This window comes from Onychomys torridus, chromosome 4 (assembly GCF_903995425.1).
Source record: "Onychomys torridus chromosome 4, mOncTor1.1, whole genome shotgun sequence".
NCBI lineage: Eukaryota > Metazoa > Chordata > Mammalia > Rodentia > Cricetidae > Onychomys > Onychomys torridus.
In genome coordinates this window covers 62,488,104-62,512,344 of record NC_050446.1, presented here as the reverse complement: position 1 = coordinate 62,512,344, position 24,241 = coordinate 62,488,104, and the positions used below count along the sequence as shown (strand labels likewise).

General features: G+C 34.4%; 3 protein-coding genes and 1 pseudogene across 3 annotated transcripts; 3 read left to right on the top strand and 1 right to left on the bottom strand.

Annotated features, from left to right (window-relative positions):
- The first annotated feature begins 1,709 nt into the window (after nucleotides 1-1,709).
- LOC118582564 (olfactory receptor 8K5-like) lies at nucleotides 1,710-2,636 on the top strand. The gene has a single exon (XM_036185531.1). The coding sequence runs from the start codon at nucleotides 1,710-1,712 to the stop codon at nucleotides 2,634-2,636; it is 927 nt and encodes a 308-aa protein (XP_036041424.1).
- Nucleotides 2,637-6,632: 3,996 nt separating this feature from the next.
- On the bottom strand, nucleotides 6,633-7,862 carry LOC118581772 (annotated as a pseudogene).
- A 6,140-nt stretch (nucleotides 7,863-14,002) lies between these two features.
- LOC118582705 (olfactory receptor 8K5-like) lies at nucleotides 14,003-14,959 on the top strand. The gene has a single exon (XM_036185760.1). It carries the CDS (start codon nucleotides 14,018-14,020, stop codon nucleotides 14,957-14,959), a length of 942 nt encoding a protein of 313 aa, XP_036041653.1. The 5' UTR covers nucleotides 14,003-14,017.
- A 6,282-nt stretch (nucleotides 14,960-21,241) lies between these two features.
- On the top strand, nucleotides 21,242-22,201 carry LOC118582505 (olfactory receptor 8K3-like). Its single transcript, XM_036185436.1, has one exon. The coding sequence runs from the start codon at nucleotides 21,242-21,244 to the stop codon at nucleotides 22,199-22,201; it is 960 nt and encodes a 319-aa protein (XP_036041329.1).
- Nucleotides 22,202-24,241: the final 2,040 nt, after the last annotated feature.

The window sequence follows — 24,241 nt, the reverse complement described above, 5'->3', positions numbered from 1 at the left end:
GATGAGAGACTATGATTTTTATTTGTGAGAAAGAGGGATCTGAAACAATATTTGAAATCAGAGGAGAAATAGCAGAAAAATCTCAGTTCAGAAGAGGAAACAGTGCTGGCAAGATGTTTCAAAGTAATGAAGCCAGATATCCATGGGGACAACTCTCTAAATATATGTGGTGGAAAGATAGATCAGAATCCTGCAAATTGCCTCTGTCCTACATACTGACACCATCCATGTTATTTACGTGACCTCCACACACAAATAAACAAATTAAGTATAACTTTAAATCTCAGAAGAGGGTAGAGAAATAGCCAGCAGTTTTAAGTACCACCTTTCCTCAGATCCTATCTCAAGAATCAGAAAGGTAAAATAAATACCAACTACAGATTTTTAGATTGATTCCAACGTCAAGAAGGTAGCTGCAGACTGTTCCTGCTTCAAACTGAAGGCTTGCATCTTATAGTAAAGCCTAGATTTTTCCAGTTACAACTGGCTTTATATTATGTTACCCATCATCATAGAATAATTTGATACTCAGTTATTACTCTTATTAAATTCATGCTTACAAAGTCACTGGTTTCTGTTGAGGTCAAACAAAATATAATGGTAATGTATTATTACCAAATGTATTAGGGTACAATTATACGATTCATGACATCATTTCTAATTATTTAAATTTATTACACAAATGAAGTTATCATCATTGAAACCTTTTAAAATAATAACATTACACATAATAAATGTGATATAAAATTTTCAGAACTTAATAGGAATTATTAACTAAATAAAATTTCAAGTAATTGATTAACCATTTTATAGAATTTATTTAACAGTGAGGAAGGAAATGAAGAATATTGAATTAAGCATTTGACCTCTTTGGGTGTTGACTTAAATCATACCCATTTTCAGGAGTAGATTCTAATCATGTAACTCTTATGCTAATTTTGAGGTTTTCATTATTTAAAATGAAATAGATGAGTAAGTTAAGACATAAATGTGACTGTCTATATTATAGAACATATGTGTCCTATTATAAATATACTATTACCAAATATAATCAAATATATAAATATGATTATTTTATTAAGAAAATAGCAGACACATTTCAGACACTGGTAGTAGGAATGTTCTTTGAAGCCATTTTTGTTAAGTAATAAAAAATCGTTGACTCAGACCACCCTAATGTACTCACTAAATACCAAAAAACAATAATCACTTGGACTTTAGTGGGATGGGTTAATGCTTCCATATGACAGTTATAGTTAAAAGACAAACTGCTAAATCCTTATTATACAGTATTCAATTGATTACATGATTGTGTGATTGCATTGGACAGTTCCATAGCCTAGAGAAAATAAAGATTGTATATGAATTTTCAGAATGAATGGAAATCTGCCATGACAGACTCTGTGTGCCTCTTAAGAAAATGGATTTTTATTACATACATTACTTTATTTTATATGTATTTATATCAACTCTTGCTGAGTCTTGAGTTTAATCATTCCTATTCCTTTATGTACTTCATACATTTTCTCTATTTCAGGAAAGCAAAATTTTATTTTATTCAAAAATATGTAAAAATTACATGTGTTGTCTATTTTGTGAATAAAATATCTGTTCTAATTATAACCACTACAGTGTTTATATGGCAATGAAAAAGATCTAATAGTTCTTTATACAGTTTCTTCAAGAAGAGTTAATTCTGGATCAACAAAATGGGTCAACAAAATGCAACAATGCCACCTGAGTTCATCTTAATGGGAGTCACACAGAGTGCTGAGTTGAAGCTCCCTCTGTTGGCAGTCTTCCTCACCATCTATACAATTACCATTGTGGGAAACCTGGGCATGATCATTTTGACCAAGGTGGACTCTCACCTACACACCCCTATGTACTTTTTTATCAGACACCTGGCTTTCATTGATCTTGGAAATTCCACTGCCATCTGCCCCAAGATGCTGGTGAATTTTGTTGTGGATCAAAATACCATCACCTATTATGCTTGTGCCACACAGATGGCATGCTTTATTATGTTCATTGTCAGTGAACTTTCAATCTTGTCTTCCATGGCCTATGACCGCTATGTAGCCATCTGTAACCCTCTGCTCTACAGTGCAATCATGTCTCAGAGACGCTGCCATACACTTGTTGCCATTCCATACCTCTACAGTACCTTCCAGGCTCTGCTGTTCCCTATTAAGTATTTCACTTTGACTTTCTGTGGCACTAATGTCATCAGCCATTTCTATTGTGATGTTGTTCCCTTGCTACCTTTGATCTGTTCACAAGTCCAAGAGACAGAATTGTTGACTATATTGTTTTCAGCCTTTAACTTAATCTCTTCTCTTTTTGTCGTTCTTTTGTCCTACATGCTGATTTTGTTAACAATATTTCGGATGCGTTCTGCAGAAGGTAGAAAAAAGGCTTTCTCCACATGTGGCTCCCATCTGACAGTGGTGGTGGTGTTCTATGGGTCTCTAATCTTCATGTATGTGCAGCCTAAATCAACTCACTCATTTGAAACTGACAAAATGGCTTCGGTGTTCTATACTTTAGTGATCCCCATGCTTAACCCATTGATTTACAGTTTAAGGAACAAAGAGGTAAAAAATGCTTTTCATAGAGTCTTTAAGAATCTATAAAGACTTGGTATTGTTCAGTATTAAATAATCCTATAGCAATCTTTGATAACTGTGACTGTCCTGTGATAACATTTCTAAAATAATTGCATAATTTAACCCCATGTAATATGTATTATAGTTCACATTGACAGATATTGCTTCCCTTATATGTACTCAAGCTATCCCTAATAGTTTAAACCACAATTTAATATTGAATCCTTACTATTATTTTTTTTGCTTCAGAATAAATGTTTCATTTAGTTATACAAGCTTATATGTTACCAAAGGTGATAAATGGTAAACTCTATATCAATATCTTATGTGTTCTTTTGCTAGTGCTTTTATGTGTGTGAGGGGGGGGATATCTATCTTCATGGTTTTGTAGTATTAATAGATAAAGCAATATGATAAAAAATAGTCTCTTTGACACTTTCAGAGAACATGCCTACCACACAGATATAAATTAATAAACGTTAAAGACTCATTCTGAAAACATTCACTTTTAGTAAAAGTGTTTTTCTGGCTATTTTAATATAAATATCCATTAATTTTATATACTACTGTTACTTTTACAAAGATGTATTTCATAACATTTAAATTTTCTGTATGTGAACAATTGTGTGTGTTTGTGTGTGTGTGTGTGTGTGTGTGTACATAAGTATAGATCCCCTCATGAAGGCAAGAAATGTTGGTTCCCACAGTTGTTAGAGTTATGGCAAATTATGAACTAATCAATAGAGATATTGAAGCAGCAAGCCTCTTCCTGCTCAGCTGTCTCTGAGGCCCTGCTCATTCCTTTTCTAAGTGACAGCACATTTGCCTCTTCCTCTTTCACTCAAATACAACACCTTATTGATGCCGAACTGCAATTGCATCACCATAACATTCCTCAAGGCCGTTACAAAAACAAACAAAAAAGAAAACAGCTGATATTGAAATGTCAGCGTATAGTTTATTTTATATATGAAAAATAGCAAATGTTAAGGTTTTATACTTAAATTTTTCTGTTTTAATTGTAAATCCAGTATTGTTATAAGGATTTTCTTATTTTGGCTTTATGTATTTAAAAGTATTCATCTGTCTATCACTGACTTCTTCAAGATTATCTAATTTTAGTGTTATTGATTTTTTTGATAGATATCTTCCCCTGAATGTTGAAAGTAGCAGGACATGTGATTTTATATGTGGTCTTCCTAGTTACATAAGAGGAATTTAGCTTCTTAAAATATTTGAAAATTTTGCTTTCTTAGCTTAATTACTTATTGATGGATGTTTAGATTATTATTTGAAATTGTTCCTCAAGTACACAATGAAATGTGATCAAATGGTCCACCCCCATTTTCACCAACTTTCCCCTAACATGCCGTTCAAATTTCAAACCCTTTTTATTTTTGGATTTTTAGTAACCACTTAAGTCCTAATAAAGTCAATCTTCTTTGTAACCTCTGTTCAATTTTTATCTCTATCTTTGACAGTATTTAATATATTTTGTAAATCATAGTGGTATTCCCAAAAATCAAATGTCAGAAATGTAACATCCATCTTATTTTTCTTTATTTAATATTCCCCAGATGATAGCACATGAAATCCATTTCACCCAGTGATATTTTGATCCACAGAGTTTTTCTTTCTCTTTTCACATTTCATAAAGCAGAGAGATTTAGTTATTATAAATTTTAAAACAGAATGAAGGAATTTTCACATAATATTTATAACCGTCAAAGTATAATATTAATACATATGTCTGTCAGTTATAAGTAACAGCAATTAGGCTGCAAGGTTTACATAAAACTAGTTGACAAATGTGAAAAGCAGTAGTGGTCTGATATTTACCATTATACAAGAATCTGTTTCTTCCAGAACCTTTTTTTTTTTAAATTAAAATTTCAGTATTGAGAAATATTAAAATAACATTCCCAAACATGCCACAATCACTATTCACAAATAAAGTTAAAATGAAATATACAAAAACTCACTTAATACTGTTAACTAACAACAATAAACTACAGGATGTCCTGAACAGAAATGAGAGTTTACAGTGAATGGCAGGACAAAAATCAAGTTATAACTATTTTCATGATATAAGGCAAAAATGCACATGACCATTTCAAAATATCTCAATTAAGATTTATAGTTATAGGATGCACTAACCAATAGTCGTTAAAAATGAACACAAATTAGTTTGGCTATTTGTCCCTGTGCTTTTCGAATCTTGGTCTCAACAATTCACACTCTTACAGTCCCTCCTCTTTCTTGCCAATTGGACTCATGGAGCTCCACCTGGGGCCTGGCTGAGGATCTCTGCATCCACTTCCATCAGTTATTGGACAAGAGTTCTAGCACGACAGTTAGGGTGTTTGGCCATCTGATCACCAGACTAGGTCAGTTCGGGCTTTCTCTCAACCACTGCCAGTAGTCTACAGTGGAGGTATCATTGTGGATTTCTGGGGACCTCTCTAGCACTTTGCTTCTTCCTTTTCTCATGTGGTCTTCATTTATCATGGTCTGTTATTCCTTGTTCTCCCTTTCTGTTTGAACCAAAAGCTGTGGAGCCCCCAACTGGATCAGGCCCTCTGGATAAGTGAGACAACTAAATAGCTTGAACTGTTTGGGAGGCATCCACACATTGGCGCCCGGAACTGTCCTTAGTGCATGAGCTGGCTGTTTGGTACCTGGGGCTTATGCAGGGACACTGCTCAGCCTGGGAAGAGGGGACTGGATCTGCCTGGACTGAATCTACCAGGTTGAGCTGAATCCCCAGGGGAGTCTTTGCCCTGGAGGAGATGGGAATGGGGGGTAACCTGGGGGAGGGAGGTAGAGGGTGGGACGGGGAGGACAGGGGAATCCATGGCTGATATGTAAAATTAAATTAAATTATTAAAAAAATTTAAAAAATGAACACAAATGCCTAAAACACTGTTACCGACACCAAAGTTTCTATGATGTTCCAGGAAATGCATAATTCAAGGTACACTAGTTAGTGCCTCTAATGAGCAGATAATACCCACAATGCTTTAGATCAGTCTTCTGGGTTCTTATTTATCATTTCTAATTTATCATGGCTCATTTTATAGACAGTACAGCTTTCAACTGATTCCAAGTGAATGTTATTGAAACACACACAGTCTCCAAATAAAGGAAACTGTTCCTCAAACTAATTATCTAATAAAAGAAATCTGTTTAAAACAAACAGCAGCAAGGCCTTTCCTGTTTGAATGACTTCTATGGTTAAAATTTAACTAAAAGCACAGTGTAAGAGAATTAATCAAGTGTAGTAGCATACAAATATGCAGTAGATATTTCTAAAATGAGGAATAGGTAAAAATAAATAACTTGGCTTTTAATTTATTGGTGTCCAAAGTAAGAATCCAAAAATGTCTGATACTCACTTGCTTGAATCAACTCTCATATTGCATGCTTCTTAAACACACTGTGCTGCCAATCTCTCAGCTACTCTATTGGCCAATGTTCTTACAAAATTATATATAGAGTGTTCAAGATGGCTCACATTTTTACTGTTAAGGAAAGCAAAGTTTACATTCAGGAAAAACTGCAGTTTAATTTCTAAAAACAAACGAACCAAAAATGCAGCAGTAAAACAATTTGTGAGGAGAAACAGATGCGTTCACATATAATAAAGCCACTGAAACTTCTTCAGGTATTCAACTGCTTGCTTAATAAACAGATAGTAGTTATTTAGCAACAATGATTCCACAATAAATAATGCACTGTGTTTCTCAGTCCTGCACAATTCTGCAGCTACAGTTACATTGAGACCTGTAACATATGGGCTCTACTGACAGAGAAGACCTTAAAACCAACTGTACAAAAAATTGTCACACTGTGACAACAAATGTAAAAACAATCTGTAGGTCTGAAATAAAAAGACTCTACTATGAAGAGGACATTGTAGACAAATGGAGATTCCAAGTCCAGCACAAAAAGTAATTGCCTTCAGCTCTGAGTCTATGACTGATAAGAAAGGCTGGGGCTGGGCTTGAAATCAAGTTACCAGACTTAAAAGATCATGCTCTGTCTTCTGTTCTTCGCATGTCCTGTTTCTAAATAGGAAGAATTTTGAAAAGGCGGGTCTAATCTGGGTGCATGGTCAATTAGAGTTTGTGCCTTATATTTTGGGAAGTTGTAGTTCTTGAATTCATCATTTGAAGAAACACCTGGCCAAGTTTCCTGAGATGGAGTTCCTAGTAGTCAAAATATTATGTGCAGTTCATCTTCCACAGTTGACTCTGGAAACAGTGGTCTTCCAGAAGCCATTTCTAAGAAAATTCAACCAACTCCCCACATGTCAATCTGGATTGAGTACTCCGAGGAACCAAGCACTTCAGGTAGCCGATGACACAGTGTGACAACTTCATTTGAGTAGGTCTTTGTGGGAACTGATTTGGTTCTGGCTAGTCCAAAGCCAGCCAGCTTTAGTTCTCATCCCTCATTAATGAGGAGGTTTTGCGGTTTCAAGTCCCAGTGCAATACCTTTCTTCTATGGCAATATGCCAAACCACAGAGAATTTGGTACAGGAACAGCTTTACATTGTGCATACTCATGATGTTTCCACAGTCATCCATGTACTGTTTCAGGTCTTTGTCAGATACTCAAATACCAGAGTCCAAGATTTATCTGTGTGAACAATGTCATGCAAGGTTACTATATTTGCATGTTTTAAATCCTGTAACAGCGAGACTTCGCTTATAGCTGTACAGGGCACTCTTCTTCATGTTCCAAGCAGATCTCTTTTAATGCTACCAAATTTTCTGTCAATTTACTCCTCCTTTATATACTGTTGCATAAGTACCCTTTCCAAGCTTTTCCAATTTGATGTAGGTTTCCATTTTCCCAAACCCAATTTCTGACTGAAAGCAAACAATTATGAATTTAACATCTATTCTTAAACCTTTACCTTTTCTAACTTCTAACTCTAGTCTAAAAAGTATGAAACTGTTGAACACCTGTCAAGCTTTAAAATACATTTGTTATTAGAACATCAGAAGGTTTTAAAATAGCAAAGTTTATCATTTAAATAGTCTATATAAGAACCAACTGTGGTGGTATTGTGTTCCCCAAAATATTGTGTACCCTAATAAACTTATCTGGGGTCAGAGAACAGAACAGTCACTAGATACAGAGTCTAGAAATTGGTGGCACTCACGCCTTTAATCCTAGCATTCCAGAGTCAGAAATCTATCTGGATCTCTTTGAGTTCCAGGCCAAATTGGAAACAACACCGCCATGGTGACTCATGCCTTTAATCCCCGGAAGTGAGCTTTTAATCCCAGGAAGTAATGGCAGAAAGCAAAAAGGTATATAAGATGTGAAAACCAGGAACTAGGTTGGTTAAGCATTCAGGCCTTTGAGAAGCAGTTCAGCTGAGATCCATTTGGACAAGGACTCAGAGTCATCCAGTCTGAGGAAACAGGATCACCTGAGGAATTGGCAAGGTGAGGAAGCTGTGGCTTGTTCTGCTTCTCTGCTCTGATCTTCCAGAGTTCACCCCTATACCTGGTTCTGGGTTTGATTTTACAAATAAGACCATTTAAGATTCATGCTACAACTGACTAATCTTCTGTTAATGAACATTTAAACTGCTAAAATGTGCAGGCACCACAAGCATTTGAAACCCCAACGAATCTGCAGACTTCCCTCACAAGAGCTGTTCTTAGACTTCTGTTACAATGATACATACATGCCATGCTAAAACACACATTATGGCACTACTTAATTTGGTTTTAGCAAACCAGAAGTTTTAGTCACGGAGTTTTTCTGAGCCAGTATTTAATAAAACAATGTACTTGCAGTGAACAACCTTATTCTAATGGGCATTTACATCAGTCCCTTCTTCTGGCTTTGTTGTCTTTTTTCTCACCATCTTTGTGGATTCAATTCTGATCAGCATGAATATGATTTCTCATCTTCTCTGGGGTAAACACCCATTTATCGTTTATCGCAGACCAATATCATTCACTGAATGATTCAGGTTATGATATAACTCCCAGATTAAAAATGCCAAGAAGTGTGGGTACTTATTAAACCAAACTCTACTCCTATATTACACTGCCAAATTCCTTGGTATTGAGGTTTTGCATCTTATGTCCAGTAATTCTTTTGACACTGTAAATTTGGCTTCTATGTTTTATATCCTTATTATATTTGTATTGTCATTTTTATCTACAACTTCAGAAAATGATATGACATATGTTCTTAAGGTGTTAAATATTATGATACAGTATAATTTGGTAAAGTTATATTTAATGTGATTAGCAGCATCAACTGTATTCTGAATGTCTCTTGGATGAGTAGTAACCATGAAGGAGTTCTACATGTACTTACAATTGAGTCTTACACATGCCCATTTTCTACTAGAGTAAACACGTCAATGAATGAATGAATGAGTAAATATCAGCCTTCCTTCAGAGAAATCAATATTTTACTTGCAAAATTGACATGATTCAGTTTTGCAGAATGTATTTTATTTGTATTGATGGATAAATGATGAGTATGGAAAATGCATATGCTGAGTGAGAGTATGGGACAGTACAAGTCACACAGAGATGAGTTAAGGGATCTCGTGTAGTGATCAAAGACTGAATTAAATTTGCAGCAACTGGGCCTGTCCTGCATCTGAGCATTTTTGTGGCTATGTCAGCTTTTACACATTAGGCTGATACATTTCACAGTCATACTTTGTGCTTCCTGCTTGTGAAGTATTTTGGTGACATGAAGCAATCAGTTATGAATATTTTCATGTAAATCTATCTCCAACATTGTGAGCAACTCTTCTTGAATATGCTGAATATACAATAGTGTGTTTCAGTGAGATGGTCATTTCCCTATACACAACACAATGATCAGAACTTCATATTTTCTCATGACCATATTATGAAATTAAGAGGTAACAGTGAGTAGAATTGTCCATCACTGACAGCAATAATCCTTCTGTGTTGATGAGCGCCTGGAAACACAAAGCTATGGCATGCTGACAGTTAATCAAGTTTGGTTTAGTTACTCATGATAAAAAATATCTATAAGTAAAAAAAAGCTGAGGATGAATCACATGCATATAATGTATTTCAACTCTGCTGTGAGAGCATCCTCTTCTCTTGCCTTCTTCCAAAACCAGTGACAACTTACTATGCATATTACTATGAAAAACACATTCAAAATCCTTTGTGTGATAACAACCTCACTTAAAAAGCCATGACTAGCATGATACTTCTCCATTTAATACAAATAAAATGGTGCTACAGTGTTTTCCATTAACATCTCAATACTTGACTCTGTAACCTAGTCAGTCAGGGTCCAGAAACCCTTCGGGTCTTCCTGGAACACTTGAGATCTGTTTGTTGCTTTGATTCTTTTTATGAGCTGACTATGTTTTTTCACTAGGGAAAAGCTTGGATGACATCAATGCAATTTTGTTTAAAAAACTCTCAGATAATTTAAGCATAATAAACTGAACAAATTATATGCTATCACCTCTGGGAACATCACAAATAATGAGGAAAACCATAAATTTCCTTCTCTGGAGCAAAAGGAAGAATAATTTTGGAGAAGGAAATCAGGATCTTTGTGAGTAGGAAGTGTCACAGGTCTTATAGTACCTGGAGCCTCATAGTCTTCATTGACTCTTAGAGCCTACTGATTCTTCCACTGTCTACAAGAGCTGTGGCTCTCAGGCATATTACAGAAGGTAAAAACTGCTTTGATAGTTGTTCAGTATTTCTTTGGAGAATATATGAAACTCTATGAATTGAACAGCTGCTGCATGCTCTTTGAGAGGTGAATATGAGATTTAGATATTGCAAGTGGAAAACAAAATTTAAAAATAAGAATATCATTGATCTCACCACTTAAAATTATTAATATCTTGTTTCCAAGTAAAAAATAAGATGCCTGGTTTCATTTGATTTTTAAATAAATGAAAAGGGATATATTTTACCCAATTTTTATAAATAAGATGTAATTTCGGTGTTAATATATAAACCACCACTTTAAAATGAAGTATTTTAAGGTATTTCATAAAGTGAATATCATTTAATTTTGGATATCACCTGCACCAACATTCACAGGCTTTTATCATTTGTTTTAATGTTCCACAAAACTACTTAACATCTGATTTTTTTCTAATATCAGACATTGTAAACATTGAGCAAATGACGAAAAATATAATGATTTAAAATGGTTTTGAAGGTTATGAGAAAACTGTGAGCACTAATTAATTTCTAATTGTTATCAGTACACATATGGTTGAAAACTCAGTGCCTCCTCTTTATAACTTTTGTGTTCTATGAACCTTAAGGTTAATCCTGTGTGAGGCTATTTTGCTTGTTTATCTTAAGATACTCAAAGGAAACCAGGGATTCTCTTTGTCAAGAAGAAAGACTAGAACGGTAATGAAACCTAGACATCTTTAGGATATAATAACTGAAACTGAAACTGAAAGCAGTCTTAAGGAATTAGCTCAAGGAATTGTTGGTACAAGTTAGACACATCAAAGAAAAAGAAAATTGCTTTCCAGTTCTGAATTATTTTACTCAGTCTAACACATCTCATACCACAATAATCTAGCAGTTTCTGTATCCTGATAATTAAAATTAAAATTTTCAGTTAGAAATAGGTTTTTTTTTTTTTTTTGTTGTTGTTGTTATTTGTGAGCAACGAAGGGTCTTTAAATAAGAGTAGCAGTAAGTGGTGAAGCAGCAGACAACTTCAGCTAGGAAGATGGCACAGAGGTATCCCAGCAATAGATAGTCACCCTCTTCCCCAGGCTTCTTTATCAGAAAGCCAAACCCAACACCAATGAAGTTGATTCCTGTGTTGCTCCTAACCACCACAGATTACACTACATTGCTACTGTTCCAAATTGTAATTTGAGGTCTTGAGGTAGACTTCCTAAAGTTTCTACCCAGTGCCTAAGCAATATATTTCTACTACTCTATTGTGCATTTTATATGAGACTTTTAATACCCAGTTTCCTCTTTCTTTGAAAATTGCAGTTGCCTGTCTCCATATCTCTTGGTGGCAATTCCAAGTGTGACAGAAGGTACATTCAAAATATTAGACTGAATTAGATTTCCTGTCACTAATTAGAACAGATTTGATTTTTTTATTGGTTTTCCGTGTTAATGATACTTGATACGGAAATATTAGGAATTATATATTCTAAATACTCTATTGTAAAATTCTATAAATAATTCATTATTAATATGAAGCTTAAAACTGTGTCAAAGTGGTTCATCACAATGTCTGTCTTAATAGTGTTATGTATTAATAAAGAAAATACAATTAAATATTAATAATCCACATATAACAATATAAACCACATATACTATAAAGAAAATATTCCCCTTTTGTGTGTCTTAAATCCTCCACTATTTTCTTTTTAAATTAGTATTTTTTGTCTTTTTGTCTTTGTATTTTGTGTTTTTTTTCCTTGTTTTTTATTTTGTTTTTATATATATATATATATATATATATATATATATATTACATGAAGGAAATAAACACAGAAGTTATACATACCACTGAAGAAATAATGGTGAATATTTATTCAGAGTAGAAAATTTGTAATTCAGTTGTGGTAAGTGACTAGTACAAACAACACACTGTATTATACTCATTTTATTAATGAAATTTCCGATTCACATTCATATACTGAAAAACAAGCATTTTTAATATCAGTTCTCCATTGGAATATGACTTTGTTTCATGGTATATCTAGTAATTTTTAAGCTTAAAATTCTCCCAGTGATTATCACAAAGCAGCAGCATCAACTATTGACCATTTAATTTGACCCCACAAATGTTTATAGACATGGTTCATGATTTTGGCAAAAATACAATGGACAAAATTCAGAATGGGAAGAGGAAGTGATTTTTTTGTTGTTATTCATTTATTTATTTATTTATTTATTTATTTATTTACTTACTTACTTACTTACTTACTTATTTATAATTTTATTTCATTTTACATATTACCCATGGCTTCCCCTGTCCTCCCCCTCCCACCCTTGCCCCTGCCTTCCCTCCAGCCCACCCCCATTCCCATCTCTTCCAGGGCAAAGACTCCCCTGGGGATTCAGCTCAACCTGGTGGATTCAGTACAGGCAGGTCCAGTCCCCTCCTCCCAGGCTGAGCAAAGTGTCCCTGTGTAAGCCCAAGGTTCCAAACACCCAGCTCATGCACTAAGGACAGATCCGGGCCCCACTTGGGTGCCTTCCAAACAGTTCAAGCTATTCAGTTGTCTCACTTATCCAGAGGGCCTGATCTGACCTAGTCTGGTGATAGGATGGCCAAACACCCTAACTGTCATGCTAGAACTCTCATCCAATAACTGATAGAATGGATGCAGAGATCCTAGGCCAGGCCCCAGGTGGAGCTCCAGGAGTCCAATTGTCAAGAAAGAGGAGGGATTGTATGATAGAGAATTGTTGAGACAAAGATTGGAAAAAGCACAGGGAAAAATAGCCAAACTAATGGAAACACATGAATTATGAATCAAAAGCTGTGGAGCCCCCAACTGGAAAGAAGAAGTGATTTTAATTGACTCTTATTTTTTAGACTATAATATAATTACATTTATCCTTTTCCTTTCCTCCCTCCAAATCCTCCTATATAAACCTCCCCACTCTCCTTCAAATTCATGGTTTCCTTTTCAGTATTATTTATTAAATATGTATATACATATACATATATGTATATGATGTATATATGCAATAACTATGTCTATGACAATAATATGTGTGTATATGTATTCTTAATTATATCTTGTTTGTTCCATGTAATGTAATTTTTATGTATGTTTTTAGGACTAACCATTTGATATTAGAAAAACATAGCTTGCTTTGCAAGTTTGACGTAGTGATACCTTTTTTATGCCAACTGTTACAAGCCCTACACAGGACCTTAAATGTCCAAACATAAAACTAAATTGAAATATGATTAGTATCATGTTGTTTCCACCCTTATATTTAAGCTTATGTAAACTCCATGAGAATTATCATACATAAAAGAAAGTTTATTTAGAAAAATTATAATCTTCTAATAAAAAATAAAATATATTCAATATTTCTACACAAGACCCTAATGATTGCATTGTAAGTATCTGAGCAAATAATAAAATTATTTTTCTCTCAGCCATTAGAATGCAAATTTTATTTTGTCTTTGACTGATTCTACTAAGAATATAAGTGATAACTTTGAGTGTATCTCACAAGGAACTCCCCTTTTAGGAAGTAGCCCTTCCAAACTTTATTTAACATTAACAATCAGATACTAAAATCATTTGTCTATGAGCCTTTAAAAGTAGCTTTTTATCTTTTCTTTGAATTTTCTTGAATGACTCTATGCAAAAGTTAATGGAACTTGTGTCTCTTTTCGGAAGGTTGAAATGAGCCACAGGAACTCAACAGTGCCAGCTGAATTCATTCTGACACAAATCACACAGAGGCCTGAGCTGCAGCTTCCTCTTTTGGGGGTCTTCCTAGTCACCTACGGAATCGCAATGATAGGCAACCTGAGCATGATCATTTTGACAGAGTTGGATTCTCGCCTTCACACACCTATGTATTATTTTATCAGACATCTGGCTTTCATTGATCTCGGCAATTGTACTGTCATTTACCCAAAGATGATGGTGAATTTTGTGGTGGATCAAAATGTCATTTCTTACTATGCTTGTGCCATACAGATGGCATTCTACATCACTTTCATTATCAGTGAACTTTTCATCTTGTCTGCAATGGCCTATGATCGCTATGTGGCCATCTGCAACCCTTTGCTCTACAGTGCAATCATGTCTCAGAGACGTTGTCATGTGCTGGTGGGCATTCCATACCTCTACAGTATCTTCCAGTCTGTAATGATAACTAGTAAGATTTTTACATTGACTTTCTGTGGCTCTAATGTCATCAGCCACTTCTACTGTGACAATGTCCCCATGTTACTTTTACTGTGTTCAAATCCACGGGATATAGAATTGTTGATCATATTATTTTCAGCACTTAATTTGATCTCCTCTCTTTCTGTAGTCTTAGTATCTTACCTTCTGATTCTATTAGCCATATATGGAATGCATTCTGCAGAGGGTAGGAAAAAGGCCTTCTCAACTTGTGGTTCTCATCTGACAGTGGTGGTAGTATTTTACGGGACTCTACTCTTCATGTACTTACAGCCCAAATCTACTCACTCATTTGAAACTGATAAAATAGCATCTGTGTTTTATACTTTAGTGATCCCCATGCTTAATCCCTTGATCTACAGCTTTAGAAACAAAGAAGTGAAAAATGCCTTTCTAAGAGTCTTTAAGGACCTAAGTAAACTTTGTACTTAATATATAACATGGAGTGTTTTAATCAAATGTGGTAAAGGAAGCATAAAGTCAATACTAGTACCCATAGCAGTATATTCTTTTTGATTCAAAAAAAGAAAAACTCATGATAATATACAGAACATTGTAATGTATCCCTTGTAGTCAAATAAAATAGTTCTTAAGCAATTACAGAACTCCATTAAAATGTCACTTTCCTCCCAACATTTATAGTTTTTGATTCAAAATGTCTTTAGCATTTCCACTGAACTAATCTTAAACAAATGGTGCCACATGTTAAATTATATTTCTGTTACATGTGTTTGGTTGTTATATTTGCAGGGATTTTGTTTTCTTCTTTTGTTTTATGAGTTTGGACATTTGTCTGCTTAATCTTGTTTTCATTTTATGTTTTCAACCTAAAATTACTGCAAACAAATTCAATGCTGTGTAGAGATTATGTCTTGGAGCACTGTATAATTTTTATTTTTTCTTATTTACTATCCTACAAAACTTTTATATTTAATTTCAATATTGTTTATTTTTAAAGTAATTCTAGATAATGGGTGACATTTATTATATTTTGTCCTTTATTTTCTGAATGTCAAGCATTTTCAGCAATTTCTGGTCCTATTATCTTATTGAAAAGATCTCCAGAAGTCTGTAGCTACTGCCTGAATTTCATTTGTCTATATTGAATATTCTTAAAATCCTTAGGAGAATACCAGGAGATTATAGCTTTAACAATTTATAGAAATAATACTCACTCACACACACTGTTGAATCCCCACCAACACCACCACTAGGGTTGGTGCTTTTAGTATTATTTCTATTGCTATTTTTGTTTGCTTAGTGAATTTTATGACACAAAGTCTACATTTTGTCTTGTATGTGCTCAATAGGAATATTTGTTCATTTGGTTTGGACACAAGCTAATAATTAGTCAGAAAAATTTCTAAGTTCCTCCATCCATGAATTCAGTATTCTGTCCTATGTTGGTATCTGTTCATAGATCACACAATCAACACTGTTGTGGTCTGATAAGTCCCCCAAATTCATGTTTCCAATTAATAACTGTAGTGGTTTTAATGAGAATGGTTCTTATAGGCTAATATATTTGAATTCTTGGTCCCCAGTTGGTAGAACTATTTGGAAAGAATAAGGAGGTGTGAGCTTATTGAAGGAGGTGTGTGACAAGGAGTCAGCAAAACCTCATGTAATTCACAGTTAGATTTCCTTCTTTCCTTGCTGCTTGTGGATCAAAATAAGCTCTCTGCTACTGCTCTAGCACCATTCCTGTCTGTCTGCTGTCATCCTCCCTACCATCCTGGTCATGAACTGTAATCCTCCAATAAACTCTTTTTTTTTACAAGTGATCTTTGTTGTGGTACTTTTGACAGCAGTATAAAAGTGACTAAGACAATAGACAAAGTGATAATATAGAGGTTGGTCCTTAATGACCTAATTAAGTCCTATAGGAAGAGCATTTTCACAATATAAGTTAAGGTAGGGTCATTAACATAGTACACAAGGGAACATTAGGCAATATGAAAACAACTAGCCAGTTGTCTATGAGAGGTGGCCTTTGAATAGACATCATACATGTAGACATCTTGATCATTAGTTTAATAGCTTCCAAATATAAGGGACTTCATTTATATTCCTTATAAGTGGTCCTGTGGCAGGTATTTCTCTATAGCCGAGAAACATAGACAAATGCTTAGGGGCTGACATTTCTGTTTAAGCCTCCACTTTCTAGTTTTCTAGCTATTCCAGTCACCCTTACTAAGAGAATGGACCCAAGTCTCTAGCTCAGAAAAATCATGTGCTTAGTTTTAAAATTTAACATTGGTGGCAACCAATAGCTGGCTAATAGGTTAAGGCTTATTCAGTAGGAAGTAAACTAGTCTTGGTACTGGTAACATAGCTTCGCAGGGCTAGTGATGTCATGAACCTGAGAAAACAATCTTCTATGCTACTTTGCTACAGTAACTTAACCTCTCACTACATTCTAGATCTTAACCTAATACCTATAGGTAAGTGTACCTACTATCCTTCCTCAATATGAGAAAATTCTTAAAGCCCCTTTTGAATAACTTCATAAGATTCATCTTTAGTTATTGACCCAGACTTTTGTCCTAAAGAGTGTTTATGATTAAAAGCATTGTCAATGATATTTTTTTATATTTTGAGAATTTTATATGAATGTACTGCCATTATATTATTTTCACACCCCTCCCTCTCCTGACATCCTTTCAAATTCATGACTTCTTCTTTAATTGTTACTGCTATACATATGTGTGTGTATGTGTGTATACACAACCTAAATGAGATTTGCATAGTGTTCTCTTCCTTTATTTCAGGTCTAAGACTATTTCATTGAATTAGTCAAGTAAGGTGAAGATAAGGACCATAAAAATGACTTCTTCAAGCCGGTAATAATTGATCTTCTATCTCAGACAGCTGCTGGAAGTTCACTACTTTGTCACTGCTACTGCCCAGTATCTGTCTTTAATCCATTGTATCTTGTTGTTAAATATGTCTAATTTAAATAAACATTACTACAAATTTTACTGTTCTTATAAGATTTAGTAGGTTTTTAAATAAGCACTCCAGACTGTTGCAAAACTGTGGTAACTTCATAAGTTTTATTAAAATAAATAATAAAGAGCTTAATGTAATTTTCTGTTTATTTTATAGGAAGAAGAATTCATGGATATCCTCATGCTTTGAGTATGGAAGTGCTTTACATAAGTAGTTTTATTTACCCAAAATATTAGAATCATTACTGGGCTATATTCTCTGTAACTATCTGGAGATGAAGTTTCAAATTACATAGTTGTTTTATATATACATATAAAGTTATATGTTATATATAAATATATTACATATATTATGTAAGTATATATGTATCATAATGAATCATTACAACTAGTGCACATAAATTTGCTTTGTTAATGAGTATCCTCTAGACATTTAGTTCTATGCTGAAATGCTCTGGGATTATTCAAAGTATTGATTGGCATCTCCTGAGAGACATCTTCAAAAGGTGAGAAAACATATAAGCTATGCTCATTTTTTTTCCATGTGAGAAACACACAAAAGGCAACATAGAGGCTTCATCACAGGTAAAAAAAAAAATAGTCATGTAGTATTATGTGTCACAGATATCCACAATGTTTTGTTGACATAGTATAGTTCCAATTAAATAGTGAAGACACAGAAAATTGTCATCATTTATTATTCAGTGTTTAGTGCTTCCTGCCACCAAATGTAACTATATGATTTCTCTGAATTCATATGAACATTTTCTTATATTTTATATACTTCTATGGAATAAAATATATTCTTAAAATATCATCATTCTGTTGCTTATATAAATATATGAGAATTTACATGTTTATCTCAAACTGAAATAAAAACTGAGAGTAAATAGTAGGTAAGTGTAATGATATGGCTGTTAAAATTGTATGATGAAGTTTTTGGCAGCATTGATAACTCATGTTGATTTCCCTACAAATAGATACTTAGTGTCTGGGCTCTGGTGACACTAAAAATGTAGGTTTTTCATTAGAAAGCAAGGATCATACAATTCTTAATCATTATTTAAATTTGTAGTAGATAGTTAAGAAGCTAGTCTCATGGTAAAATAGAATATCCAAAGGTTCATTTGATTTTCAATGAGGTCTGACAAACCTAGATACAGTTTTCTTCCAGGATAAAGCATTGGTACAGACATGACAATGACCCAACTGATAGTGAAAGCTGAAAAGGCAATCTGGTTCTTCCTGTAGGGCTCCAATGCTGGTGAAAGGAAGGCCAACACTGTTTTCACACTTACCAAGAAAACCTTTTCCCTTCTCTGCTCTCAGATCATGAGGGAGAACAAGATGAAGAAAAAATGAGATCCTCCAGAGCTGGAGATGAAGAAAGGATTACTAGAAAGGATGACAAATGGGAACAAAGAATAATTACTTATATGCACGAGTATTCCCTAATGAAACACATTAATTTATGTGCTAACTTAAAAATCTTAGTGAAGATAAATTTGCAAATAATCAGGGACTTACCAAAGGTGATTTTTTTTTATATTTGCCATAAATAACTACAAAAGATAAAAGTTAACAAAATAAAGTCTCATATTGCAACCCTTGAGCATATTGATTTCATACTGTTTCCTGGCATATGTCTCCGAAATAGATGGGTCATACTAGAGGCATGGTAAGAAAATGGGAAGCAGTGTAAACTGAGAGGAAATATTTTTTAAAAAGTAAGTGCAAATCACATTATTATTTTATGTTCATTTATTCATTTTGATTTTTGCTCGTCTCATTTAGACATGACTTTTACTATAATTTTCATCACAGACATCATTTTTATTTCTCCTTTGAAAGCACCAGATCTCATCATTTTACTAATTTGATAGTTACTCTCATCCATCAACATGCGTTCTCCTTCCGAACCTTCAACTTTTCATCTTTATGGCATTCAGCTAATTTCCATTTGATTAGCTCTTGGCTTGTGTGTCTTGTCACACACTATATCATAATGTGAAGAAATTCTTATTGCCTATGGTAACAAAAAGATTTCTATCATTTTCAGGAATTTTGTTTGTCTCTTCTATATCATATTTTATTCAGTCCTTGTGGTATTTTCCAAAAGTAGTATTTGAATATATCATTACACTAAGTCCAGCATTAGGTTAGGTGCTGACAACCCGTATCTGTAAACAAAGTACTCAGGAGGTTGAGGTAAGAGGTATTAAAAGTCTGAGTGCAACTAGGGTATATAATGAGATTCTGTCTCATAAAAGAGGGAAGAGAGAATAATATAGAGGATATCTCTATAAAAATCCTCTGATATTTTCTTCACTACATATAAATGGTTAGTAGGGTGTCATTGTTTATTGCTCTTATTTATAAATATATTCATCATCTGTCCAGCATGTTGAAGTTTGACATGTACAAACAAGAGGAATAAAAATTTTCAATTGATTATACTGAAATAGGTGGTTTTACTCATTTCTAAAATACACAGCTATAAATTTTTGCATGACTGAAATAGTAATGTTTTTCAGTGAATACAATCTTTATTATTAAATACAATCTCTATTCAAATTAGATTTTCTATATGGCTACAATTACTCATCAAATATTGAAGGAGGACCATCATTCTTTATATATTGAAAATGAACATTTTTTTGTTTCATTTTCTTTTGGTTTATTTCTGAGTTTCTTAGACAAGATCACACTATGTGGTGTAATGGTAAGTTTCTCTGGTCCTGCCTAGCCCCACACTCATGCAGCTGCTTATAAAATAATCACTCAGAGGCTTAATATTATCTACAAACTGTATGGCCTATGGCAAGCAATTTACCAGCTAGCTTTTTCATCTTAAACTAATCCACTTCTATTAACCTATGTTTTGCTAAGTGGGCATGGTGTTACTGGTCTTCTGGCATCTTGCTGCTCCTTAGTTGGCAGCTAGGCAACTTTTTTCCCTCTTCTCCTTTCTTTTCTTATTATCTCTGCTTGGATTTCCCACCTGCCTCTAAGCTGCCTTGCCATAGGCCAAAATAGCTTTATTTATTAGCCAATATGAGCAACACATATTCACAATATACAGAAAGATGTTTCACAGCAACGTGGCCTACAATGATCTCAAATAAACAATCACTTTTAGGCACCTTTTCATGTCCTGAAGTTACAGGAGTGTGTGTCCTCTCCAGCTGAATGTTGAGTGTCATTATGACTTTTATAAATATTTGCCTTATATTTCAATAGCTGTCACATCTTCAATAGCTGTCACGTCTTCCACACAGCTATCATAAATTATTTATATACTCTGTCTGTCTAAATCTTCTATCTATGATCTATGATTTATCTCTATATGTATATAGAATTTATCATGTTTCATAGCATCAAGGAAATAGTCTTATGTGCTATTATTGAGAAAAGGATATTTGATATATGAGATGTATTGAAACTTAATTATATTCAATTCTATAGTAGCAAAAGAAGCTTATCTTCAAATTACAAATAAGAAATGTGTATGTAATGTAAAAGTGTTTGGTGAATGAAATCAAGCTCAAATAAAGCAGCCAGTCTATTTTTGCATGTCTAACTCTATGGCACATATTGTCATTTAAGAACAGTGAGTTTATACTCACATGTCACAAATTTTTAAAATTTGAATATGTGTTAATTATACTAATGTTGTATACTAAATATATCCCAATGGATAGTACAGGATAGCTATTTTTGATGCTGGTGTCTCTACTCTGAACAGGTTTTCTGATAAGCCAGGATGGGGAAAGACAACCTTACAGTGGTGACTGAATTCATTCTGATGGGTGTCACAGACCACACTGAGCTTCAGGCCCCATTGTTTGGACTCTTCCTCATTATCTATCTGATCTCACTGATGGGCAACTTGGGCATGATCATCCTCACCACAGTGGACCCCAGGCTGCAAACACCCATGTACTTCTTTCTCAAACACCTGGCTATCACAGATCTTGGTTACTCTACATCTGTGGGACCTAAAATGTTAGTGAATTTTGTTGTGGATGAAAATACAATATCATTTAATCTTTGTGCTACACAGCTAGCTTTCTTTCTTGTGTTCATTGTTAGTGAGCTTTTTATTCTGTCTGCAATGTCCTATGACCGCTATGTAGCCATCTGTAAGCCTCTGCTTTATACTGTCATCATGTCACAAAGGGTATGTTGGGTACTAGTGGCAATACCTTATCTCTACTGCACATTTGTTTCTCTTCTAGTCACAATTAAGATTTTCACTTTGTCTTTCTGTGGTTACAATGTCATCAGACATTTCTACTGTGACAGTCTCCCCTTGTTATCCCTGCTGTGCTCAGATACACATGAAGTTGAACTGATAATTCTAATTTTAGCAGCCTTTGATTTGATTTCCTCTCTTATGATTGTCCTTGTTTCTTATCTGCTAATCCTCATAGCTATTCTGAAGATGAACTCTGCTGAGGGCAGGCAGAAGGCTTTCTCCACTTGCGGGTCACACCTGACAGTGGTCATCGTCTTCTATGGGACTTTGATATTTATGTATGTGCAGCCCAATTCCAGCCACTCCTTTGACACAGATAAAGTGGCATCCATATTCTATACCTTGGTTATCCCTATGTTGAATCCCTTGATCTACAGTTTGAGGAACAAAGATGTAAAATATGCCCTGCAAAGAACATTGAATAATTTGTGCAAATTATTTTCTTTAGGTTTTCATAAAATATAAAATTTCCCAAATGAAATACAGTCAGAAAACATTAAAAACATAATTGTTTCTATATGAATTTGTATAATGTATTATTTTTATATTACTTTAACTATTATGAATTGTAGTGATACATTGTATGCCCTAATAAACTTTGCCTGAACATCAGAAAACAGAATAAGCCACTAGATTAAACATAGAGGCCAGACAGTTGTGTTACACTCCTTTAATCCTAGCACTTGGAGGCAGAGATCCATATGGATCTCTGTGAGTTCAAAGCCATCCTGGGCTACATGAGATTGACTTTGTCTAGGAGAGAAAACAGAGCCAGGCAGTGGTGGCCCACATCTTTAATTCCAGTACTGAGAAGCACACAAGCCTTTAATCCCAGAAAGTGATGACTGGACAGAGAAAGATATATAAGGCAGGGGGAGACAGGAACTAAAGGCTTTTTAGCAGAAGCATCCCTTTCAGCTAGAGACCTATCGACTGAGGATTTTTCAGGCTGAGGAGTTGATGAGGTAAGAGGTCGTAGCTGTGACATATTCCTTTGTCTCTATGATATTTCAGGATTTACCCTAATATCTGGCACTAGAATTATTTTATTAAAAGACCTTTCAGAATTCGTGTTATAATAAATAGATTAATAATTAAAAAATTGAAAAAAGTAAATAAATCTTTTTGGCAATAAGTTTATTTTATACAAAAATAGAATACACTCCAGACACCTCACCTAAACACATGCATGCACACACACACACACACACACACACACACACACACACACACACACACACAAGCAATAAGGAAAGTGACATGAAGAGACAACTTCAGAAATAATGAGAATTTCAAAAAGAAAATGGCTAGGTTCCTTGTGTGTTTATCACTTGTTGGGATAGAGCCCAAAGTATCTGTTCCTGGCATGTTCATTTTGTCTAGGAACTGCTTTCTCTCAGATTTAACCTTTACTTTTCAGTATAGTATTATTCATTTAGACCCCATAGTGTTTGTTTACATTAAATAGAATTCTCAATACTTTGCTGAAATGACTATCCCAAACACTGTTGTTACATGCATTCTTTGTCAATATTTTCATTTCAACATATAATTCTGTTACCTATAACTCAGTAATGTAAATATCCCTATTGTACTATGAAAATTTGATAATTTATTATTTCAATGAACTGAAAAACTATTTCTGAGATAATACACCATGCTATAACTCAGGTCAGCATAAAATTCAACATGGAATGCAAATTGGTACAGAGTGGGTAGCAATTCTCCTCTTTTCACCTTTCAAGTCCTCTGATTAAATAACTTAGCTCTCACACCAGGTATGATTTCTTTTAAAACAGTCTTAGCATTGTTTCTTCATTTGCCTTCATTACAAGTAATTTCAGGAGCTGAAGACATAGCACAGCAGTTAGGAGCACTCACAGCTTGTGCATAGGATCTGAGTTCAGTTTCCAGCACTTACACCAAAGAATCACAGCTGTCTGTAACTGCAATTCCAGGGCTTCTGTCCACTATGGGAAGCTGAATATATCTAGTGCACAGAAACTCATGTAGTCGCACACACATACACATAAAAATAAATGAATAATTATTTTTAAATTCTATACACATTCAATGAAAGTTAGAGTCATTGCACTGAAAAAATGCAAAATATTTGAGAGTCATTTCATTGCAAAAAATGAAAAATACTCAAAGTGCATCACCCCATATAGTTGAATTGGTATGATTAAAAGTTGTCTTTTATTCCTTGTTCTCCCTTTCTGTTCTTGATCCATCTGGGATCTCGTACTCCCCTAAGCTTTCTTTCCCTGGAAGTTGACCTTGGGCTTACACAGGGACACTTTGCTCAGCCTGAAAGGAGGGGACTGGACCTGCCTGTACTGAATTCACCAGGTTTAAATGAATCCCCAGGGGAGTCTTGGCCCTGGAGGAGATGGGAATAGAGGGGAAGGGGGGTGGAAGGTGGCAGTGGGGGCGGGACGGGGGAGGACAGGGGAACCCATGGCTGATGTAAAATTAAAACACAAATAATAATAAATTTTAAAA